A 21,910-nucleotide genomic window follows, 5' to 3' on the forward strand; every position below is an offset into this window, starting at 1 on the left:
ACGCCTGCGCGTGTCTGTTTCGCGGGCCTCGAGAAGCCGGCTTTGGTTTAATGACGTGTCTCGCCCCTCCCCCAAAGAAGCGTCCGGCCCATAACGCCACGCCACTACGGCGGTCTTCTACTTTATTGAGGGCGAGCGCAAGATGAGCAGCAAAGGCCTTGCTGAACTAACGCTAAACGCTACCTCCGTTGACACCGTGCGAAGTCCGGAGAGCCGCGACGCGGCCTTAATGAAGCGTGGGAGGGGGGGCCTTAGGACAGAAGTTCCAGCGTGACAGCTCCCGCGTGTTTCTTGAAGATGGCCGCCGCCTGCTCGCGCGTGGCTCCGTCTAGACTTTCCCCGTTCACCGACAAAACCTGGTCGCCGCGCTTGGGGTGCCCGCGCGCCGCCGCATCCTAAAAAGACACGCGCGCGTTGGCCGGGAGCATCCTGCCGCGGATGACGTGGCCGCGGCTCGGAGGACCTTGTTGAAGACGCTCTTGACGTAGATGGGCAGGTCCCCGTGCGTGCTCCCGACCCCGCCCACGATGCTGAAGCCCAAGTCCCGACTCGTCTTCTCCACCACCACGGTCCGGCGCCCGCCCGATCTGGGGGACGGCGGGACGCGTGTTAGCGCGGGGCCGACCGCGACAGGGAGTGTGCGCGTACTCACCGCGCGGGGCGCGTCGCCGGGCGACTTTTCCAGCCGCCTCAAGATGGCTGCCACATCTGTGTCCGACACCACCTGGAAGACGCGCGGGATGACGCCTTGGGAACGGACGGACCTTGACGGGCGCACCTGCAGACGGACGTTCCCTCCGGCTTCTTTCAGCATGGCCACCGCCTGCTCGTGCGACACGGCGTCCAGCGCTCGCCCGTTGATGCTGGCGATCCTGTCGCCCACCTAAAGGCGCGCAGCCACGCGCTGACGCTTCTAGTTGCGGGCGGGCGGGCGGTCAACCGGCACACACCTTGAGGCGGCGCGTTTTGGCGGCGGCGCCATGGTGTTGGATCATGGCGATGAAGACGGGGACGTCCCCCAGAGGGCTGGCCATCCCCCCCGCGATGCTCAGTCCCAGCGAGTCTCCCGGGCCCTGCGGGGGGGCGAGGGGGCCCGGTGGCACGCCGCTGCTCGCGAGGCGGCCCGGCGCGCGCCTACCTTGCTGATGTGCACCGTGCGCGGGCGGCCACCTGGAAAGGGCGGGCGCCGCGTTACCACGGCGACAACCGACACGAGCAGCAAGTCACGTACTTGGGTCCCGGGCGGGTCCGGAAGCGACGCGGTCGGCGACGGGAGGCGGCGTGGCGACCGGGCCCCGCAGAACCTTGACCAGCGCTTTGGCGCGGGGACGCCTCAAAGCGGCGACGGCCTCCCGGTGAGACGCCCGCCGAAGGTCCACGCCGTCCACCTGGGCGCCCCGCCCCCTCATTAACTCGTCGGGTTACCGCCGCGACTACGCGCGCACCTCCAGGATGCGATCGCCGGGCAGCAGGCGACCGTCTCTGGCCGCCGCTCCTTCCTCGTACACCTCGGCGATCACCACGGCCTGCTGACAACGGCGACAGGCCCCAGGCCGCTCCGCGCACGCTCCAAATGACATTTTACAAGGCGCCGGACAAAGCGAGTCCGCGATAGGCGAGCCGCCGGGAAAGGAGTTCAAGTGAGGGACCCGTGAAACGTGTCAAATAAACGCGCGACTGCAATTGCCAAATAAAGTAAGCGTGAAAAGCCAAGTTTGAAAGAAATTTACTTTACACGCGAGCAAAGATAGAAGCGAAAATCAAGGAGCGCGAGTTACCAGCTGCGTGTCGGCGCCGCCCGCCACGCTCAGGCCCAGTCCCGAAGGACCTTTGCAGATCTCCAAGGTGGTCTCTTGCCCCGGAAGGACGGGGCGGGCGCACGGGTCCCGGGAGGCGGGGCTACCCGCGTCGCCGCGCGGCTCGCGGCCTTTGGATCCGCGGACGACCGAAGCGTCCCTCGCCGCTTTTGCCGAAACTCCGCGCGGCGACGTGCCCGTTACGCGTTGCTCCGGCGCGTCCCTGGGATCTTCGCCGTTCTTCTCGCCGCCATCCATGTCCTAAAAGGGGTGTCGCAAGAGGGGCTCGGTCGCATGGGTCAAACCGCAGAAGTCCGACAAAACCCCCCCAAAACAAGTCTGACCGCGTCTTCGGCCCGGGGCGGGCGGAGCACGTCGCCGTCGGGGGGGCGCGGCCATTCGACCGGCTCGAGCGAGTCCTCCGAGGGCGGCGGCGAGACGCGCTGTGGTAAACGCGGGGCGCGTCATGGGCGCCGAATCGGAAGCGGCGGGGCGGCTTTACCTCCGGGGGCGGCGGGAAGGGCGGGACCGCCGTCAGCCGGGCGCCGTCCCGGTTCCTGCCGCGCGGGCTCATGTCACGGACGGCTCGGCGAGGGCGCGTCGCGTTCGCTACCTGAGCGGGACCGGGCGGGCTTCGGAGGCGGAGCTCTCGGTGAGGGCGGAGGCCTTCTGGTGGCTCCGCCCATCTACAACTCGATCGTTGGCCTGCCAGCAAAATATTCACGGCTCGCGTACGCGTGAAACGAAATAGCGCAAGCGCAAAAACGGGGGACTCTTGAAGGTGCCGCGCCGACCTGCGGCAGACGCTCGCCCTCGCCGGGACGCGGCGCCGCCTCGAAGACGCCGAGATCCGAGAGGTCCGGATCCCCGGCCGGGCCGAGCCCCGGGCCGCCGCTCTCCTCGGCCGGCTCCCTCCGCAGGGGGGCGTGGCGCTCACGGCGAGCCTCTGCGAGCGGGCACAGATCCGCGCGGCGGGGGTTGGGAGGGGGGGCGACATGATAGCGCTCAGCGGGCAACGGCCGGGCCAGGCCGGACCGGACCGGCGCGCCCATGGGCCATAGGTTGGAAGCCGCTGAACGCTCGCTTAGCTCGCAAAAGCACGTGCGCACGCACACATGAGCAAACAGTCGCCATGGTCATAAACACTGCAGCTTGACGCCATCTTTGTGTGTGTGTGTGTGTGTGGGGGGGGGGGCAAACGCGCACACGCACTAACCTGCCATCAGCGCTCTCCATGCTGGCGTCCCGCATCCAAACGTCCTCAAAAGACTGCGGCCGCCAGAGCTAGCAATGTCTCGCTAACGCCCCCCCAGCCAAGGTCCCGCGAGCGGGCTCACACAGAGGAAGAAAAGGAAGCCCTGCTCGGCTCCCATTGGCTGCCTCGTTCCACATCGATTCAATGGGAACTTGAAGCAAGGACGACTTAGAAAGCGTATGATGGGAGGGAGGGAGGGAGGGAGGGAGGGAGGGAGGGAGGAAGGGAGGAAGGAAGGAAGGAAGCAAGGGAGGGAGGGAGGAAGGAAGGAAGGAAGCAAGGAAGGAAGCAAAGGAGGGAGGGAGAGGAAGTACTGGAGGAAGGAGGCCAGACAAGTAGCTTGAAGCTAAGCATTCCCTGCTTGAAATAAAAAGTGAAACTGGGGGAAGGAAGAGATGAGATGGGCAGGAAGGAAAGAAGAGCGGGAGTAAAAAAGGAAAGCAAATCGGGAAGTCAAGAAAAACAAGAAAAAGGGAAATAAGGAAAAGAAAAGCAAAGCGGTTCCGAGCGGGAAAAGCGGCAAGTCAGGGAAAGTGGGTTTCCCGCCGGCTCGGGCCCACAAAGGAAGACGAGGAGACCAAAAAGCAAACTCCCCTTGGCCATTTATTCCCAATTTGAGGATCGTGCGCCATAACGGCGAGATGCCGGCGGCCGCGCCCGTGTGACCCGCGAGCTCCACCTCTCGACCAAAGTCCGGCCCCGGCCTCGCGGCCTCGCCCCCGCCCGGCCGTACCAAAACAACAGCATGGAGAGCGTGAAAATGTCATTGGGCGACGGCTCCGGCGGTGTCCGTGTATTAAAAGAAAAAAAATGAGGGGGTGGGTGGGTGCTCATACCAAGCCTGCAAAGACAGAAAAAAAAATCGTTTTTTCATGTCCCACGCGTGCCTTGTTACGGTCACGTATTGGACAAGGCACAAGACGGCGCCGCCCACACTCTGCACTCTCCACCAATAGGACTTGACTCCACTTAGCATTGAGAATTGCGTGCAGGGTTAGGGTTAACTATAAGTCAACTATTTGGCACGGGCGGCCCTTTGCTGTCTGTCAAAGGGGGTCGGGTCGGGTCGGATCGGGTCCGGCGGGGCCTGCGTCCCGCACCTTTTCCCGGTTTGCCTTTGCGAAGGAGCCGAGCGCGCCTGACCCCCATCGCGCCAATCACGTGCGTCGCAAAGAGAAAGCGGGAAACCGCGCGGGCCCACGCGCGCTCCTCAGCCCTAATGCCCTCAAAACACCGGCACCGTATGGGAAGGACGCACCTGGGAGGGTCGGCTCCCGCTCCGACCGGCCGGGAGGCCTGTAAGGGGGCGGGGCTCCTCTCGGCGCCTGCCGACGAGCGCGAGCGCGCGCGTCAAACCGGGGTAAAGGGCCGACGTCCGTCTTGCGCACGTACCGGCGGCTTGGCGGACAGACTCTGGACCAGGAAGACCACGGGACTGCCGGCCGATTTGATGGCGTCCACCGCCTCTTGGTGACCGGCGCCTCGCAGATCCACGCCCGACACCTGCGCGAAGGTCGGAAGGCCATGGGCGAAAGCGCCGGGAGACGTGCCGCGCGTGCGAGAAGTAGAGCGGCCCTCGGCGAGAGGGCGAAGACCGGGCCGGCCCCGCCCGGGTCAAGCGCCGCGCGCGAAAGGCGTCGGGGAAGGGGGCGACGACAAAGAGGAAGAGGAAAAAGCCGGCCAAAAGGAGAGGGGACGCCACCTGCAGGATCTTGTCTCCGGTCTTGAGGGCGCGGGTGGCGTGGGCGGGGCTTCCGGGGAGCACCTGCTTGACGAAGATTCCCTTGAGCTCCTCTCCGTTCCTCAGGCGCTTGATGACGTGACGGCCGCCCACGATGCTCAGGCCCAGCGACCGGCCCTCCTCGGGCCACACCTCCACCCTGCGCGTCGGTGCCGCGAGCGGGTTAGGGTTACTACCCTAACCTCGGCGATCGATCGGCGGGGCCGGGCGCTTACCTGCGGGGGGGCCCCCAGTGACTGAAGCGCGGCGTTTCCTCGCCCTCGCCGTCCTGGCGCCGCGGAAGCTCCCTGCACGGGAGCTGGCTAAGCGAGGCGGGCGGGCGAGCGATGCGATGCGATGGCGGCGCCTCTCACCTGCGCCCTCTACCGGCAACGGAGGATCCCCTTTGACTCCGCCCCCCCTGCGTCTCCGTGTCGTCGGCCCCGTTGGACCTGCGAGCGGCGCCGGGGCGCGTGAGGCCAAATGACAGGCGGACCGCCGCAAAGGAGGAGGGCTCACCCGGCGTCCCGCTCGGCGTCCCGCTCGGCGTCCCGCTCGGCGTCCCGCTCGGCGTCCGCGCCCCCGCGCCGGCGTTTGACGGCGTGCAAAGTCAAAGGCTGATGCGATGTCAAAACTTGAGCGTCCTCTGTCCCAGCCTGAAAGGGAAGAGCGTTAAGTTTGCCGGACGGGACCACGTTCCAAAGGCCAACGCTTGGAGGACTTTGGCCCCGGTGCGAAAACGTCTGCCACCGGCCTGTCGCCGCCGGCGCTCCCGGGACGGCGACGCGCTCCGGACGCTCTCCGCCGAGTCCTCGTCTTCGGCGTCCACGGCCATCTCCTCGCCCTCCCCGCCGCGCTCCGTCTCCTCCTCCGCTCGGCCTCGGCCCTGCGAGGAGGTCACGCCGGCCAAGTGGGCCGCTTTGAAGGCGCGTGCAAGAAAGAGTGCACGCTAAGCAATTTGTCCCGATCCTTTAATGGAGGTGAGGCGCGCGAGGCCGGGAGCGGTCGGGGTTTCCGCGCGAGCCTCCTCCGAGGCGACCCATTCAAACCGAACGAGGCGCGCGGAAGTGCCCGGCGGTTCCTGACCCCCGGACTCTGGGCAGCCATTCCCAAAGAAACGGGTTTGGTATCAGCCCCGGCCCACATCGGGGAAGCAAAGCGCATATTCGCCGTTAATCGGCGCGCTACAGTATTATGACGGTAAGATGCGGCTTCCGTTCGTCGCCGTTACGTCTGCGGCGTTTTTGTTTCGGGAAGGGAAAAAGGTTTCTGCAATCAACTTCCGGCATTTTGTGGCTATTTGCGTCCCAGCAACAGACAGGAAGTCACCGCGCACACTTCCTGCGCTGACCTAATACTGCGGTAGTCGTGCACCGGGATGCCTCCCCAACACTCCACTTAAGAGTGCGGCGATGTTGTCGAGCTGATGGAGCACTTTGCCGCGTCCCGACATCTCGCTGACTCAGCGACTCACCGCCGGCGCGCGGGCGCGGAGGACAAGGAGGACGGACGAGCCGGAGGAAGACGGGGGGGGGGGGTTGACAGAAGGTGAATGGGATGCGGCGGGGACGGGCCGCGACCGCCTCGGGACGGCCGGGCCTCAGAGCGGGTCGCAAAGTCGACGAATGACCGAAACAAAAAAAGAAAAAAAAAAAAGAAGCGTCGAAAAAGGGAAGGGAGCGGGAAGCGAAACAGAAAACAAAGGCGGAGGGAGGGGAGGAAAGATGGAAAGAGCAAGAATGGACAACAGAGGCAGGGAAAGTCACCAAAATGAAAGAAAGCGAGGAAAAAGGAAAGGTGCGCAAAGACAAAACATACAGGGGGATCAAAGTAGGATTGATGGGAAAATGGAAAAAGAGAACAAGAAGCATAGCATACAAGTACGGTGAAAAGGGCGAGGGAGAAGAAGAAAGCCGGAAAGAACGGGACAAACGAATGGAGAGAAGATAAAGAAAAGAAAGTGAAAAAAGAGGAGCCAAAGGCAAAAACTGATTGACGAAAGGAGAGAAGGACGGAATGCACGATGAGGATAATGGGCCGGGTGCGAGGAAGGGGACGGGGAGGGGTGAGGAAGGTGGGGGGGGGGGGGACCAAAAGCGGAGAAGGGACAGACGGGGACAAAGGCTGAGGGAGGGACGACGGCGGCTCACCGGCAGGGGCCTGCACACGCCCAGCCGCACGGCGCCGGGCGGCGCCTCCTTGAGGATGCGCACGGCCCGATCCAGGCTCAGGCCCTCCAGGCGGACGCCGTTGACCGACACCAAGCGGTCGCCCGGGAGGGGGGCGCCGGCGCGCTCCGCCACGCCGCCCGCCACCAGTGAACGGATCACCATCACGCAGCCGCGCGCGTCCAAAGGGTCCTGCCCACAACGCAAAACGCAGAGTGGCGTGCGCGGCCTACAGAAATCCTAAGACGGTAACGATACTGAGGGGGGGGACGTCAACGGCCAGCAGGGGGAGACAGAGACGAGTCCAAAACCATTTCACGCTCGTTAAAACCGGGAGCTGGCCTACAACGTGGCCAAATTCGGTTGGGGGGGGGGGGGGGGGGGGTGTCACATGACAAGCAGAGGGATTTCACACTAATAACAAGGTGGCTTTCAAACCATCGCGTTTAGCTAGCGGCGCACTTACACGGAAAATCTATCAGCTTATCGTGGTAGTCAAATAGTTTTTTCCAAGGCGGCAAGAAATACTCGGGGGCGTCCGATCTTTTTTTTTTTCCTTTCCCAAGCCCAACCCGCACTGGCGAGGTGTTGGCCCGAGCTTTGTCTGGCGGGCGATCGCAAGTTGGCAGCCGCCGAAAAGTCGAGCGAGCGCCAAAGCTTGCACCGAGCGTGCCAACTTTGCTATTTGGGGAGGCGGCGGGCGGAATGGCTACAGGTGATGTGAGCGCCTCCTTCTTGAAACTGCCAACTTTCTGCAAACACCTTGCCCGGTCCTGCGCACACTTGAGTTTCTATCTGCGCGTGTACGCGTCCGATGTACAGTACAGAAAGCATGTACACATCTTGGAAATAATCATGCTAGTGGCGGGGGGGAGGGGGGGGGGGTATTCTGGAAAGGATTCAAGGCTCTTCAAAATGCTGCGCACTCATTTGCTAACCGAATGCTGTGCCTCGCCTTCACTGTCTGAACAGACATCCCTAAAACATGAAAAAAAGCCAGCCCCCCCCCCCCCCGCTTGGGGGGAGGAGGGGTTAGGAGGGGGCGATGCGGCGTTACCTGGTAGTCCAGGATGCTGAAGCCCAGACCTCGTCCGGCCTCCTTGCGGAGCTCCAACACGTCCACCTCAGAGGACCACAGAGCAAGCTCGTCGCCTCCCTCTTCTTCGTCCCGCCCCTCATCTTCTCGGCCGCCTCTGCCCGGCTCCTCCTCGTCCCGAAGCTCCGGCGACGCGGCCGCAGCCTGCCGGCACGCGGCGCTCGTCTTTAACATCAGACATTGACCCCGAAAGGGGGAAATACGTGGCACGGGAGAATAAAGCAAAGCAATCTTGAGAGACATCAAGTGGAGCAGGATTAGGCTGAGCCCGACGGCAAAACGTGGGGTCGCGAGGCCCGCTCGGATTTTCGGCGGCCGGACTCCGGCGGCGTTAGCCGAGGCTACCGCTAGCTTTTTTTCCATCCGCGGCAAAAGGAAAACCCTCGCGCGGAAAAGGACCGGACTCAGATAGGGCCCGGCAGCGTGACCTTCCACGCCATCCCCAAACCATTTGCTAAAAATACCATTTGTCCGTTTGCGCTCGGGAAAGCGCAAATGAAGAGGCCCTTATACAGAAGTTCGGTAAAAGAGGGTGTGGGACTTTGGTCTGAATTTTTGCGGAACCCGCGACGGAAAATCTGGCTTTGTTCCAATACACCCTTTCACTTTACGTTGGCGGAGACCATTTGCGCAACTAGGATAAGATCATGTAAGATGACCCTGACAGATGCCAGTCGAAGGCACCAAAAACGGTCTTCGCCCGCCTCCTCCTCGTAAATTTTCTCCACCCGCCGACCGATGAGCAAATCGAACACAGGTCTTGTCCGGCTCCCGTCCGGTAGGAGTTCACTCCGGGGCGAGGAGGGATCTTCACTCTTACTCGTCCCGTACCGTTAAGACTTCATTAAGCGCTTCGATACGAACGCTCGCTTGAGGCGCGAAGCTCTCTATTTGCCGGCACCTTGTCGAAACGGAGAAAAGAAAGGCTCCCGACTGGCGGGCGCCCGACTTCGAAAGGCCGCTCGGGTGGACGTACGCGGTCGGCGCCCGGCTCCGACTCTCTCTCCGCCTCCGAGTCGGACGCGGGCCGTCGGCAGCAGAGCAGCGTGAACGGCGGGGGCGCGTCTTTGAGGAAGGAGAGCACCTCCCGCCGAGTCTTTCCGTACAGCCGCACGCCGTTCACCTGCGAGGTAGGCCGGAACGTTAGCGGCCGGGCGCGTTTGGTCGGCGGGCCTCGACCCGGGCCTCGACCGGGGACCGACCGGACGCTCCTCCGTCACGTTGCGATCGCGATAGAAAAAGGGAATGGGAAAAGTCTTTCCCCGGAGCGCCTCGCGGTGAATATTTCTCCCGTGACGGGGGTCGCGCCCGCCTTTTCAATGAACCGGACGGTCTCGGACGTTCACCTCCAGCAGCTCGTCCTCCGGCCTCAGGGCGCCCTCTTTGTCGGCGGGGCCTCCGGGCAGCACGCAGGAGACGTAGTGGTGGCCCTCGAAGGAGTCCAGCTCCACGCCCAGGCGAAGCGTGTGCACGGGAAGGAGCTGCGCGCAAAGGCGAGGCGTCACCTGACGCGCGGCGGCACCGGAGGCGGGAGGACCCCCTAGAGGACCTCCTTGCCTTAGAGGACCTCCTTGCCTTAGAGGACCTCCTTGCCTTAGAGGACCTCCTTGCCTTAGAGGACCTCCTTACCTTAGAGGACCTCCTTACCTTAGAGGACCTCTGCGGCCGGGCGTCTTCCTCCATCGCCGGATCTAACTTGATCGCCTGAAAGAAGATCGATTCGCGGACAGCTAAGCGACCACCGAATTGACCGCCGTCGGCCGCTTTTTCGCCGAGCGAGACGACGGACGGGGAGGCTCCGATTGCCGCTCTCCCGTGAATCTCAACTTTAAGGGCTTCAATTGTCGCCGCATACTAAAAAGCCACGGGTTGCAGCTCAGACCGTTTCAGGCATTTGAGAGCGATGGAAAACGTTAACATTATAGTGCTGACAGCAGTTAAAAAAAGCATCCGAGCTAATGCTTCGAAGGCGTGGTCACGTCGCTGCCGACGCTGAAGCTCCGTTTACTCTTTGGCTTTGACTAGAGTTTGTGGAAGTGACAAAGTGGCTGCCTTGTTCCAAGTACAGTAAGGCAAACTATTCCACAGCTGCACACACAATTTTGCAGCCAAACGATTGAAAAGAAAAAAAAAATCCACCTTGCGGCCACCTTGATGTTGGGGGGTTGTCTTACCAGGACTTCATGGTTTGGACCAAGAGCCTGCTGCCACTTGGCCTTGGCAGCCACATCAGGAGCTGCACAGACAAGCCGACAAGAAAAAGAAGAAGCACACATAAAAGCACCGGCGCACACGTACTCTACATTTACGTACCTCGGTAAAAAGCTCACGCACACGCAAAATAACCAAAAACACAGATTGAGGAACGAGCACACAGAGAAATGCCGTTTTTTTGGCATTGTGTCAAGAGCTCCGGCTCACTTAAGGTGAGCGGCGGTTACTATGGTAACCTGGATGTCAAAACGATGTCAGTTTGCTGCTGAGCTCACCAGAAGAAAAAAAAAAATGTCAGCGCTTTAGATTAAATTAGCATTGCTGAGCGCGGCCGGGCCGCCATTAATCTTTGGCGTTGAAAAGAATAAAAAGGCTCGTACATCCGCGCCGCCGCCCGCTAATGGCTAGCACTTAGCGCGCCGGACCAGGAATAGCAATGGGCGCAAGCCCGTTGCCCGCGAGCAATTTTGAAACGGACGGCCGGGCGGGGATTACGAGAGGGGCCCTTTCGCCGCACCGCCGGAATGCGGGGAGAGTAGGCGGGAGCCCCGAGGTAGCGCGCCGTCCTGCGGTATCTTTGCGCCAAGGAACTGCGTCGAAGCAGGTCGAGGAGTTTCATTCGAGCGAAAGTAGCGCTTTGCCAGCGTCTTGCGGCTTTTAGGGTGTCAATCACATTGAAGGAAGCAGAGTGACGGGCGTCCTTTTTTTTCTTTGCACGTGCTCACATGTATTGGCATAACGGTAAAGATAGTGCTACGGCCGCTCGAAAAACGGATGCACGCCTCGCGATCGAACAACGTTTGCTGCGACGGTCCGGACTCCTGACGTCGGCCGCGGGAAGGAGCGGCCTGCTCAAGCTAAGCCGCAGACAGATCTCACTTCACTCGTTACCTACAAAAGGGTTAGGCGGAATGTCTTGACACACGGAACGCTTTGCCACACGTGTACCAATCGTACGCACACTATGACAAATACACTTGGTTCCCGCCGCGCTTTTTTCTTTAGAGGGGGGAACCCTTCATGTAATTCGAGACTTCTGAATCAAGTACAAAGAGAGCGTTCGGAGAGGCTGCTTTAGAGCGCGGTAGGAGTGTACTTGTACAGTCCTTCTCCGTTCTCATGCATTTTCTCCTTTTTGGTGTACAGTTGTTCTTACAAAACAGGCCAACCGTGCGAGGTGCTTCTGCTTACCGCCGCTGGTGTCCTCATACGTCGCGTTGGTCTTCAACTCCGGCGACCTCCGCAGCGAGCTAGAAGTCTCCACTGACACACAAGGCGTCAAAAGTTAAATTACACACAAACGTTACTTTACAGACACGCGCGCGGGTGCGCGCACACAAAGAGGGCCGGCCGGCCCACCCCGTCGGGTACCTCCGTCCGGGCACCTTTGGGCGGCGTCCTTCTTGCGGACGAGCGTGAGGATCACCGTGCGGCCCGTGCGCTTCATGACCTCCACGACTTCCTGGTTGGTCAGGCCGCGGAGGCTGACGCCGTCCAGCTGAGGGAGCGCAAGACGACATCTTGGAGGCTCTCGGATCGCGCGCAGACTACAAAGTACCTCAATTTACATTGCGCTTTTTTTTTTTCGTTTGCGTGGCATTCATTTGAATGGGAAAAGAGGATTTGAGGCACGAATTCTTATTTGGAGTTTGAAGAAATGAAAGTCGCACTTCAGGCCAGGCCGCCGTACTGCGATTAGGGTGACGACCGACGGCAGGCGGCCACGACGACGACGGCCGGCCGCCGAGTTCTGCTTACGGCAATGAGTCGGTCGTGAACTCTGATGTTCCCGCTGCGATGGGCGGCGCTACCTGGGACCACGTGCTTGATGAACGCGCCCACTGCGTCTGTCGGGCAACCATTCCCGAAACGTCAACGTTAGCCGAAAAACGGCTGGAGATGAAGAAGGAAGAAAAAAGAGGCCGAGGAAGACGGAGCGCCCGATCTTCCCGGCTAGCTCGCCCGGCGGCCACGCACGTAGCGCGTCGTCCGGCGGTAAAGGCTCTATGACAGGGGTGTCAAACTCATTTTTGTCGCGGGCCATTTTGGAGCGAGAACTTCCTTCATTGGGCCGGTATGTTGAGGAAAGCAAGTCGTTTTTAAATGATCTCATAGTATTATTACTGTACACAACAAATTGATGGCTTTGTTGTTTTGAAATCAAAAGTAAAGCATTCTAGTTTGTTCATTTATTGTTTATATTACTGTAACCGAAAAAAAATCTCAACTTTATTTTTCGTTATACACGACAAGCTAGAGTTTAGCAAGGGTCGTGGAAACCGACATGATTTGCTTTCGCGGGCCACACAAAATGACGTGGCGGCCGGATTTGGCCCCCGGGCCTTGAGTTTGACACCCGTGCTCTAAGAAGTCAAGACGAAAGACGGGGGAGGGGTAGAAGATGCGGCGAGGCGGGCAACCTTGACTGCTGAGGGGGTTGCGTCCAATGATGGAGATTCCCAGGCTTTGTCCGTCCTCCTTGGTGAGCGGAACCTCGTGGATCTCGTAGCCGTCCAGGTTGGGCTGAAACACACGCGGACGGCGAGTGGGAAAGGAAGGTGCCGAGAGGAGAGGAGGCCAGCAGAAGCCGCGGCCGCTCACCAGAAGGCGGCCGGGGAGTAGGAAGCGGCAGGGGAAAGTCAGGGAGAGGGATGTCCCGCTCGGGCCAAGGAAGCGGGGAGGAAAGAGGAGTCGGCAAGCGGGAAACCGCGTACGCTCACCGTCTCGCCGGGCGCCGCTCGCCGCGGGGGAATCAGCGACACGGGGGCGGAGTCCGGAGGCGGCGGGGGCGGGGCTTTGGCCCCCTGGCCGCACCCTTCCCTGGCGACCAGCATGCTCACGTGACTCCCGCACCCCCGCAGCACCCGGACCACCTCGTCGCTGCTGAGCCCGTCGGTGGGCGTGGTCCCGATGCGAAGGATGCGGTCGCCCGTGCGGAGGCGCCCGTCCTGATTGGACGGCGGCAAGAGGAGGAGGGGTGAGGGGCGGAAGGGGAAAGACGGGCGAGAGAGGGGCGGACCCACCCTGTGGGCCGCGCCGCCCTCGACGAGCGTCCGGACCACCGCGCCGGCCGCCTTCCCGCCGACGATGCCGAAGCCCAATCCCGAGCCGTCGTCGACCAGCCGGACGAGCTCCAGCCGAGGCCGCTCAGCCTTGGGGGAGGTCACGTTGCGATCTCTCGTCACAAACGGGGCGACGGCCGGCGAGCTCCGAACGGCGTGGGCCCAACCGCCGCCCGCCGCCGCCGCGGGCGCGCTCCGGGAGGGCGATCCAGCTATCGGACGCCTTTCGCCTGCCGGGTCGCGAAGGTGCTTGCGCGGGCAGGGAGGAGACGGAGGAGGAGGAGGACGCCAGAGCGCGAGCAAAGGGAGGAGATGGAGAAAACAAGGGAAAACAAGGGAAGCGGAGCTAAGCGCCAGGAGAAGGCGGAAGAGGGGACGGGAGAAGAAAGAGCAGAGGAGAAAGACGAGAAGGAGAACGAGGACAGGAAGGTCACCTTGACTTGACCATCGTGTTGAAGAAAAAGGCAGCGCCGCAAAAAGGTCGGCGGGAGATGGAAGTGATGAAAGCGGAACGATCGGGGGAAGAGGCCGGGTCGCTCGGGGGGCGAGGTCCTCGCGTGTTGGGAGGAGGACAGGGAGGGCCGGGACGGAGGGCGGCGTGCAAACCGGGTCGCCGCGTTTGACACGATTTGCCGCGGCGCGAGGCTTAGCGACCCGCACCAAAGCATCCGAATAGCGCACAAAAGAAAAAAAAGACCACATTTTGGACATATGGGGTGTCTGCATGAGAGCGCCATTGTAATGCTCTCGTTTGGCACACAAGCAAACACAAACACACAGCGAGCCCGCACCAACGCCATCATACGCGCGTCAAAACACAACTCTTGGTCTTGCGCGTTTCACAGAGAAGGGGAAATTGTCTTACCGCCTCGACGTCAGCGGCGGCGGTCGGCGGCAAGTCCCCGGGGGGGCGGTCCCCGGCGACCGTCGCGCCCCCGAGGGGGCGGTCCCCGACGACAGTCGCGTCCTCGGGGGGGCGGTCCCGGGCGACCGTCACGTCCAGCGCGCCGCCCGGCATCTGCAGTAAGGCCAGCGCCTGGCTCTGACTCATGCCCGCCTCCAGGGGGCGCCCGTTAATCGCCAGGATCTCATCCCGTACCCGCAGACGACCGTCCCTGCCCGGGGAGATGACAGCGCCGACGGTCAAAGTCGGGCAAATCCCGCCCGCCGTTCGGCCTTCCCCGTTGAAGGGCCAAACGGCCCCGCCTCACCTGTCGGCGACGCCCCCGGGCTGGATGTGTTTGACCAAGACGCGGTGAGCGCCGCTCCCCGGCTGGAGGCCCGCCACGCTGAAGCCCAGACCCCCCGACGGCGGACGCGCCAGACGCACGCGCACCGTGGACCGACCCTGACGCGGACGCAATCGTAGACGTTAACGCACACATAAACATGTGCGGGCGTGCACAAGAACACGCGGGCGCACGCGATCGCTCACGGCGGCGGCCGTCGCGATCCACCGCCGAAGGCGCTCGGGCGAGGGCGGGGCTTGGAGGGGGGGCGCGGAGGAGTCGGTCGGGACACTCCGGGACGGGTCCGGTTCCTCCGGCGGCGTAATCCGCTGCGCGAGGAAGAGGTCATTAGGTCAAGCGGACGCTACGTGCGCTTGCGTCTGGCCGCTCAAGTGCCTTTCCCCGTTGAAAAGGACGCCGTTCATCTGTTCCCGCCCATTTTCCCATCCATTTTCTCCTTCCGGTTTTGTGGAACTGCCCAAGTTTTGCTTTGCGTTGCTTACGGAACGCTTGGCTTTACGTTCTCGGTTAGCTGGTTTATTTGAACCCCGTAGTAGCTTTGAACGCGCAACGTCAAATGGCCCGCCTTCTCCCATGTCTGGGCTCCTCGCAGAGGATAAAGAATACCGTAAGACCTAAACTAGAAAAGTGTCGGAGCACCGTTATGTTCGATGTGTACCTCGTGTTGTAGTGCAGCAAGTGTTCAAATGAAATACACACTCACACGCATATACACAAAGGCAAAGGCACCGGCACGCCCGGCCACACGCGCGCATTGCACTTCCAGTAAAGCAATGAGAAAAATCAATGTATTTCTCACAGGTAATGTATGAATGACCTTTCCTCTCACTTTGTGTAGTCAGCTGGGGGGAGGGGGGGGGGGGGGGGGGGGGGGGGGGCAGCAAGCGTCCAGGCGAGCGAGCAGTTTGTCAAAGCGGGACGGCGGGTATTAAAGCTTGATTGATCGGCGCCGGGGAGGCCGGGCGTAAATAAAGCGGCGGCGCCGCCGCCTTCATAGACTCGGAGTACGCGGAGTCGTGGACACCCGCCGCGACCTTGGCGCCACTTACAATATGAAGCCCGCCATTATCTTAATTTGGACGTCTGCTTGTTTATCGGCGAGGCCCGCAAAGCCGCGAGACGCACAAACGAAGAAAACGACACAAAACAGCGCGCGGACTGTTTCGTAAATGGCGTTAATCATAAGCGACCCCGCTATGCGAGAGGGTCCACGTGGCGTAGACACGCGCACGCGCGAGGTGGCGTACCTGCCCATCGAGGCGCGCGACGGCGCGTTGCAAGGCCAGCACTTGCGCGAAGAGCGGACTGTCCAGCGTCTCCTTGAGCGCCGCCGCCGCGCCCGCGTGGCGCCGCCACTCCTCCTTCTCGGCCAGCTTGGCCCGCAGTCGCCCCAGGGCCGCCGCCGCCCGTCGCCGCTCGTCCGGCGACGCCCGAGATCCGCCGATGCCGTCCCGGGCCGCCATCCCTCCGCCGCCTAAACGCACGCAAATACTCCTTAGGTTACTACGGAAGCGCCGGGTTCCCTCAAATGAATGAGGTCGTTCCTAGGGCTCATCAAAAATAGAACATGCACTCAAATAGCTCCCCATCCGTTAGTCCAAAAGGGACTCAAAGTTAACTAGAACTAGAACACGATTAGACTAGAGCGGCAGCGTACAACACATTATCTATCATCAAGAAATTTGGGGGCAGATGTCCCCTTTAAGACCTACTGAAACGCTCTCTCAAAGTGACCAGGATAGACACCTACAAAGTCATTTCTTAAGTAATATTCATGTGCCTAGATGCATGCAAATACTGCCAAAAAGTTGCTCTGAAACACCCAAGTCCTCAAAATACTCTGGGATGGACTTAAACGTTTCTAATGAAACAGCCTGTCGGAAAATTTAGTACAGGAAAATAAAAACTGTACAGCATATTAAAAAAAAAAGCAATAATATAATGCAACGTATAGTACTGGAAAGTGGAATACAATCTTGCTTGACTGGACTGGCTTTTGTTTTCTTTGGATGGAGCTCCTTCAATATACATTAGGTGAAGTTCGAAGCTTTGGCCGAGCGGTCGGTTCCTTCTAATCAAACGTGCAAAAGACTTGTCTCGCGCGCTTGATTCCGCCCTGTTTGGACGAGCGTGGCAGCAACGGCCGTTGGGAAGTAAGGCACCGGCGACGTCGGAACTTTTGCAACGTCCGAACGCGGTGCGGCCTGCGGGCGGGAGGCGAACGCAACACCTGCGCGCGGAAACGCCTTGGCGGAAGTGAAAGTGGCAAGGTCGACTCCGCGTCGCGCTCTCCTCGTCGACAAAAGCCAAAAGTCGACAAAAGCCAAAAGTCGACAAAAGCATGGCGACTATTGCCCGGTACGGATTCCCGCATATGGGGCCTTTTGGGATGGGCGGGGTCCCTTCGCATCAGCAGGTGCGCCGAACAAATCTCACAAGAACGCGACACCGTGCTAAAGAACGAGGCCGCCAGCTCGGGCAAGCGCGCGTATCCGCTGCTGTTCAAAGTCGGGAGGAAAGCAAGCAAGAAAGAAAGGAAGAAAGAAAAGTTTGCGTCGTCCCGCAACTTCGTCGGCTAGCCGCTAGTATGCTAATCGCTTGTCTCGGAGCGTCACCCCCAGAAGAAGAGCGAGGGGAAAAAAAACACGATTCGTTTGTTTTTTTTTCCAAGATGAAAATACACTCGTACATTTTAGCCATTCACGCAAGTGTGAATGCAGGAACGGTAAGGTTTTTTTTTTTTTAAACAAAAAATGCTATCGAAACTTACGGCGAGTGGACGACTTGGACGACAGTATCACTTTAAATGCTGCCTTCAAACGCTGTGGGATTCACCACCACTCTTTCTAGAATTCACAACAATGCCACCGCATGCGTGGACTTCCATCACGCAACGCCTCAAAAATTGTATTCTAACTAACCTCGAGTGAGATACGGAAGCTTGCGCGCTTCCGAACTTGCCCGTGAAGAGTGGAGTGTGGCGTGTGTGCTTCTTTTCCCCCGTGTACATAAAGGTGTCTCTTGATGACGTCACAGCCGCTGCCATGTCTCTGTGCAGTCTGCGCCACGGCTCGCGGACAATTTTCTGGTTTTTCCTATGTTGTGCGTCTTTTCGGCGGGCGATCGACGCGGCGGCGGAGACGGGCAGCTGCCGCGACCTCATGCTCGGACAATATCCTTTCCTGGAGCGTTTCTCGTCTCGGAGACGAACGTGGAGCTAATGCTAAGGGCTAGCGTGTCGGTGACTAGCAGACGTAAAGCAAAAAAAAACAAATAAAACGTCGCAGTCCTAATTAAATGAACGGTACAGTGATGAACAACAGACGTTGTCACGTGACTATAAGGATGACTGGCAGTATCGAACATGTTTATTCTGTCTCGAAAGTGATTCGCCGCAATGGGAGTGATTGCGAGATGTGCGCTTTTACTACGCGACGTGACAATTCGGCGTTCGCCTCCAAGGCCATTGGGGATACTCGTCAATTTGCCGCCGCACGTACTTCCGGATGACGTCGGCACGTAGACGGCCTCCCGCGGCGAGTGACAAAGGTAGAACCCGTAGGCGTGGAACTCCGGTCCTCGAGGCCCGGACTCCTGCACGTTTTCCGGTGAAAGTGATCCTAATCGATGGAATCAGGCGTGTTTGAAAACGTGCAGTACACCGACCCTCCAGGACCGGACTTCCGAGCCTGTTGCAGAAGCATTCGCAACATTGGGCTGAATTCAAATCTGACCTTTTTTCTCTCGACCGTTTGCACGCGGGAAGTGCCTGTTGAAGGAAATCGCAAAAAGCCAGAAGTAAAAACTTTTTTTGTTGCTGGCTGATGCTATCGATTTACACAGCGAGGCGAGTAAGATAGTAGAGCTGTAGCTAATAATGACTTGCGATAAACATGTCCAAATCACTTAGAGAAATCGCATTCAAAACACATCCGTTTGCTTATTACAGAACGGGACACCGTTTCAGATTGACGGTGCAGAAAAGGCAAAGATGGAACGATCGCTCGTTGTCGGCCGTCGCTTTTGGTAGTTGTCAAGTTTATTCATCGCTCGGCCACTTCGCCTCACGTGGCTTAGAAGGCAAACTTTTCTCAACGTTCTCAACCGTTCCTTGACGGCGCCCACGTATTTGTGTAAAGATCCCAAAATCGACGAGCTCACTCAGGAGCCGGAAAACTGCCGAGACGCCGGCGCCTGGGGTGGGTGCCGCGCCCGCTCGCCGCGCTCCTCCTTCCATAACCCGTGCGCGCGCGCGCGCAGTGGAGTGTCTTCCAGCTCCGAACGTCACCTGCCGGCTTTCCAACGGGACGGACTTTCGCTTCAGTGGGGAGGAGGTGGGCTTCAATAAAAGCATTCCCTGCAGGAACGTGTGAGTGTACGCGCGCGCAGTCGCACACGCGCGCACGCACGGGACCGCTCGGAAGACTTTAGTGTTTTCAGGAGCGGCTACTCGTACAAGGTGGCGGTGGCGTTGTCGCTCTTCCTGGGCTGGCTGGGCGCCGACCGCTTCTACTTGGGCTATCCCGCGCTGGGTGAGCGAGCGAGAGAGCGAGCGAGCGCGCGGCGCAGGTCCCGGCCCTCGCTGAGTTTTTTGCCTCAGGGGTGCTCAAGTTCTGCACGGTGGGCTTCTGCGGCGTCGGGACGCTGGTGGACTTCATCCTCATCGCCATGCAGGTCAGTGGCGTCGAGGCGCCGGACGCGCGGCGCCGAGATGAAACTCACGGCCGCCGGCGCCCTTCAGATGGTGGGCCCGTCGGACGGCTCCGACTACATCGTGGACTACTACGGCGCCCGCCTCAGCCGCCTGGCCATCGGCGAGCACACGTACAGGAAGCCGCACCTGGCCCTGTGACCCTCCCGCGGGCGGAGTCGGCGGCGTCCGGAGAAGAGCGTCCCGTCCGGTCGCGTCCCGTCCAGGCCCGCCGGCGCTCGAAAGCGCCTCGGGGCGGGTCCGACGGAGAGGCGCCGGGCGCTCGCGGAGGAGAAAAGAGCGCCGGGCTTTTCCTTCATCTTGTTTGCTTCAAAGGGCCCGAGGATGTCGCCCGCCCTTTCGTCGGCCCGTCCTCGGCTCGTCGACGAAGAGACGGCGTTCCACTACGAATAAAGTTGACGGAATCGGACGAGGATGGACGGCGCGGTCCTCGGAAGTCTTTTTTTACTATTTAAATATTCGTTGCATCTTTTACGCGTACTCGTTTGTTCGCGGTCGTTCGGTTGGCGAGAGAAGGGCTTGTCTTCCAATGGCTGGAAAAAAATCAAATACATTTACATCCACATCTAATGTCTTTGTTTTTTGATGAGCTGTTTATTCATAAGCCAGTTAATTAAAAATTGCATGTTTGCAATTCCCAAATGTTTGAAATTAAAAATTGCATGTTTGCAATTCCCAAATGTTTGAACGAAGATTTTTTGGTTGAACCGGACAAACGCATGTGATGGTTGTGATCGTTTGTCTCAATTAATAATTGGTGAATAAAATACAAAAGTCACAAATCTTAGTTCGCATGAGGCCGGTGTGTGAATTATCCCCGTCAATGACGTCATATTGAGGCCCCTCTCAACTCACGTGGAACGTCAACGACGCCCGGGCTTGAGAAGCCGCATGTATTCATTAGGTCCCACTTAAAGCAGGCTAAGCAACGTTTGCTTTCCAGTGCGTTTCAGATCAAGTCTTTAGAGCGTGTTAGACGGCGAATTTTGTCGCCGTTGATTGACCACTATCATAAAAACACAAAAAAGATGTTTGCACTCACCAACGTGGATGCGCGCAGTGGCAAGAAAATCCAGCCTTCTTTCTTTCTTTCTGGTCAAGTCTTTTTCTCCGGACACGGACGTAAATCAGAGGAGCCCGATGGCGCCGGCCGAAGATGCGCAAAAGCAAAAAGGCCGCTTGTTTCCCGAGTGAAAGTCAGGGCATTTTGCGGCACCGTCGGACTTCCTTCCGGGAGAGCTTCTCCAATCACAGGAGACACGCGCGCGTCGCCGTCCACGAAGGCCGAGCTAGCTTGCCTTAGGTGGCAGTCTCGCGAGATGACGCGGAACGTGTCGGTTCGGCGCCGGCGGCCGGTCCTCGACTCCTTTCCCTTTGGGTTCTGAAGGCTCAACCTGACAACGCCAGCGAGCAGAACGGTTGGATAAACGTTGTCGACGAAACGCAAAAATCCTTGGAGAATTTAGAGCGCTGGAAGGACTGCAAAAAAAGCGGACGTTATAGCGAGCAGAGAGAATCATTGTGTTTTTGCGCGTTACGTTTGGGCCAAGAGAGTGTGCGTGTGTGACAAGCGAGCAAGAAGGCGCAGAGTCGCGGCATGGCGTTAGCATCTTTATCGTTCGGTCTTTGCCTTGCATAGACGCTTCCTGCGAAGACAGGAAGTCACAGAGGGACGGCGGGGGGCGCTCTCGCGAGCCGCAAGTTGGGGTCCCAGAGGAAGGGGGGCATGCGCGACGACGTCGCCGAGCGGCTTATGGCTCCGGCGGCCATTTTACCGTCAAGGCCGGAGCGAGCGGCGGCGGGCCGACCCGCAAATGCTTTTAGGCTAAATGCTAAAACGGCGGAATGCCATCGCGCGCAAGTAAAAAGTATGGATGAGTATTTTTCTGCATCCGGCCTCCATGATGGCGGGTCGTTCCAAGATGCTTTCTTTTTGATGTCCGCGATGCGTGACTTGCGCCGTTTGGCGCGTTTTCCCGGAACGCCGCCGGGCACGGACACGCGACCCGGCGTGCTCGAGGGATTCCCGACATGGGCGCGAAGGCTATGGCGTCATCGAGATGGCAACGAGGCGCGATGGGATTAGAAAATCGGCATGCCCCTTCGGCGGTGGCGGCGGGGCTACCTTTGCGGGCGTGTTAGCCGACGTCCTTCATCAAACTTTTGAGCGCAAACTTTCCGGCCTCGATAGCGGCGCCGGAAAGGCGCTCCACCAATCAAAGCGGCATCGACATGAGAGGGGCACCCGCATCGACCCCATCTGGATTGCGGGGGGGGGGGGGGGGGGGGGGGGCTTTGAAGTTTTTCTGCGGCCACGCAGATAGACCTGCAAGTGATGTGGTTGTGTGTGTGTGTGTGTGTGTGTGCGCGTGCGGTGCGGGGCGTGGGGTGGAGTGGGGCGGGGCGCGAGGTCTGTCCAGGATAACGCCGAGCTCAGCACAAACGCAACATTGATCTCTCCTGCAGGACAGCGGCCGTGGGGGTGGGGGTGGGGGGGCGGGGGGTCCGGTCGATGGACGCCGCAACACCGCAACCGGGGGAGGCGGCGGAATGCATTTATGGAGCTCCTCACATAAAAACGCCACAAGGATGCATGTGGACAGAAAGGATTTCCTCAACCGGGTCTTTTTGCCTCTGA

General features: G+C 59.9%; 2 protein-coding genes across 10 annotated transcripts; one reads left to right on the forward strand and one right to left on the reverse strand.

Moving 5' to 3' along the window:
• Positions 1–91: 91 nt before the first annotated feature.
• Positions 92–18,164, reverse strand: LOC148416405 (inaD-like protein). 9 transcript variants are annotated; one of them, XM_088425622.1, is made up of 36 exons: positions 17,483–17,977; positions 17,332–17,407; positions 15,809–16,035; positions 14,747–14,869; positions 14,523–14,659; positions 14,177–14,426; positions 13,273–13,401; positions 12,970–13,197; positions 12,670–12,772; positions 12,008–12,096; positions 11,609–11,747; positions 11,441–11,512; positions 10,210–10,271; positions 9,683–9,739; positions 9,382–9,516; positions 8,937–9,158; positions 7,997–8,179; positions 6,922–7,131; positions 5,526–5,657; positions 5,291–5,427; positions 5,146–5,223; positions 5,008–5,079; positions 4,754–4,931; positions 4,444–4,554; positions 4,310–4,376; positions 2,591–2,742; positions 2,410–2,501; positions 2,299–2,353; positions 2,141–2,239; positions 1,779–2,057; positions 1,446–1,529; positions 1,232–1,388; positions 1,139–1,170; positions 951–1,073; positions 464–883; positions 92–395 (listed from the first exon to the last, which is right to left on the reverse strand). In XM_088425622.1, exons 3-36 carry the CDS (start codon positions 16,022–16,024, stop codon positions 252–254), a joined length of 4,767 nt encoding a protein of 1,588 aa, XP_088281748.1. In that variant the 5' UTR covers positions 16,025–16,035; positions 17,332–17,407; positions 17,483–17,977; the 3' UTR covers positions 92–251. The 9 variants fall into 9 exon arrangements, with proteins under 9 accessions (XP_088281748.1, XP_088281752.1, XP_088281750.1 ...); XM_088425626.1 differs by having other exon boundaries at positions 464–724; positions 779–883; positions 17,332–17,976; XM_088425624.1 differs by lacking the exons at positions 17,332–17,407; positions 17,483–17,977 and adding an exon at positions 18,062–18,164.
• tm2d1 (TM2 domain containing 1) lies at positions 17,249–20,059 on the forward strand. Its single transcript, XM_088425645.1, has 6 exons — positions 17,249–17,733; positions 18,687–18,760; positions 18,822–18,930; positions 19,002–19,093; positions 19,162–19,235; positions 19,303–20,059. The coding sequence occupies exons 1-6, from the start codon at positions 17,606–17,608 to the stop codon at positions 19,411–19,413; spliced, it is 588 nt and encodes a 195-aa protein (XP_088281771.1). The 5' UTR covers positions 17,249–17,605; the 3' UTR covers positions 19,414–20,059.
• Positions 20,060–21,910: the final 1,851 nt, after the last annotated feature.

Source organism: Hippichthys cyanospilos, chromosome 10 (assembly GCF_059441005.1).
Source record: "Hippichthys cyanospilos isolate Australia breed blue-spotted pipefish chromosome 10, RoL_Hcya_1.0, whole genome shotgun sequence".
Taxonomy (NCBI): Eukaryota; Metazoa; Chordata; class Actinopteri; order Syngnathiformes; family Syngnathidae; genus Hippichthys; species Hippichthys cyanospilos.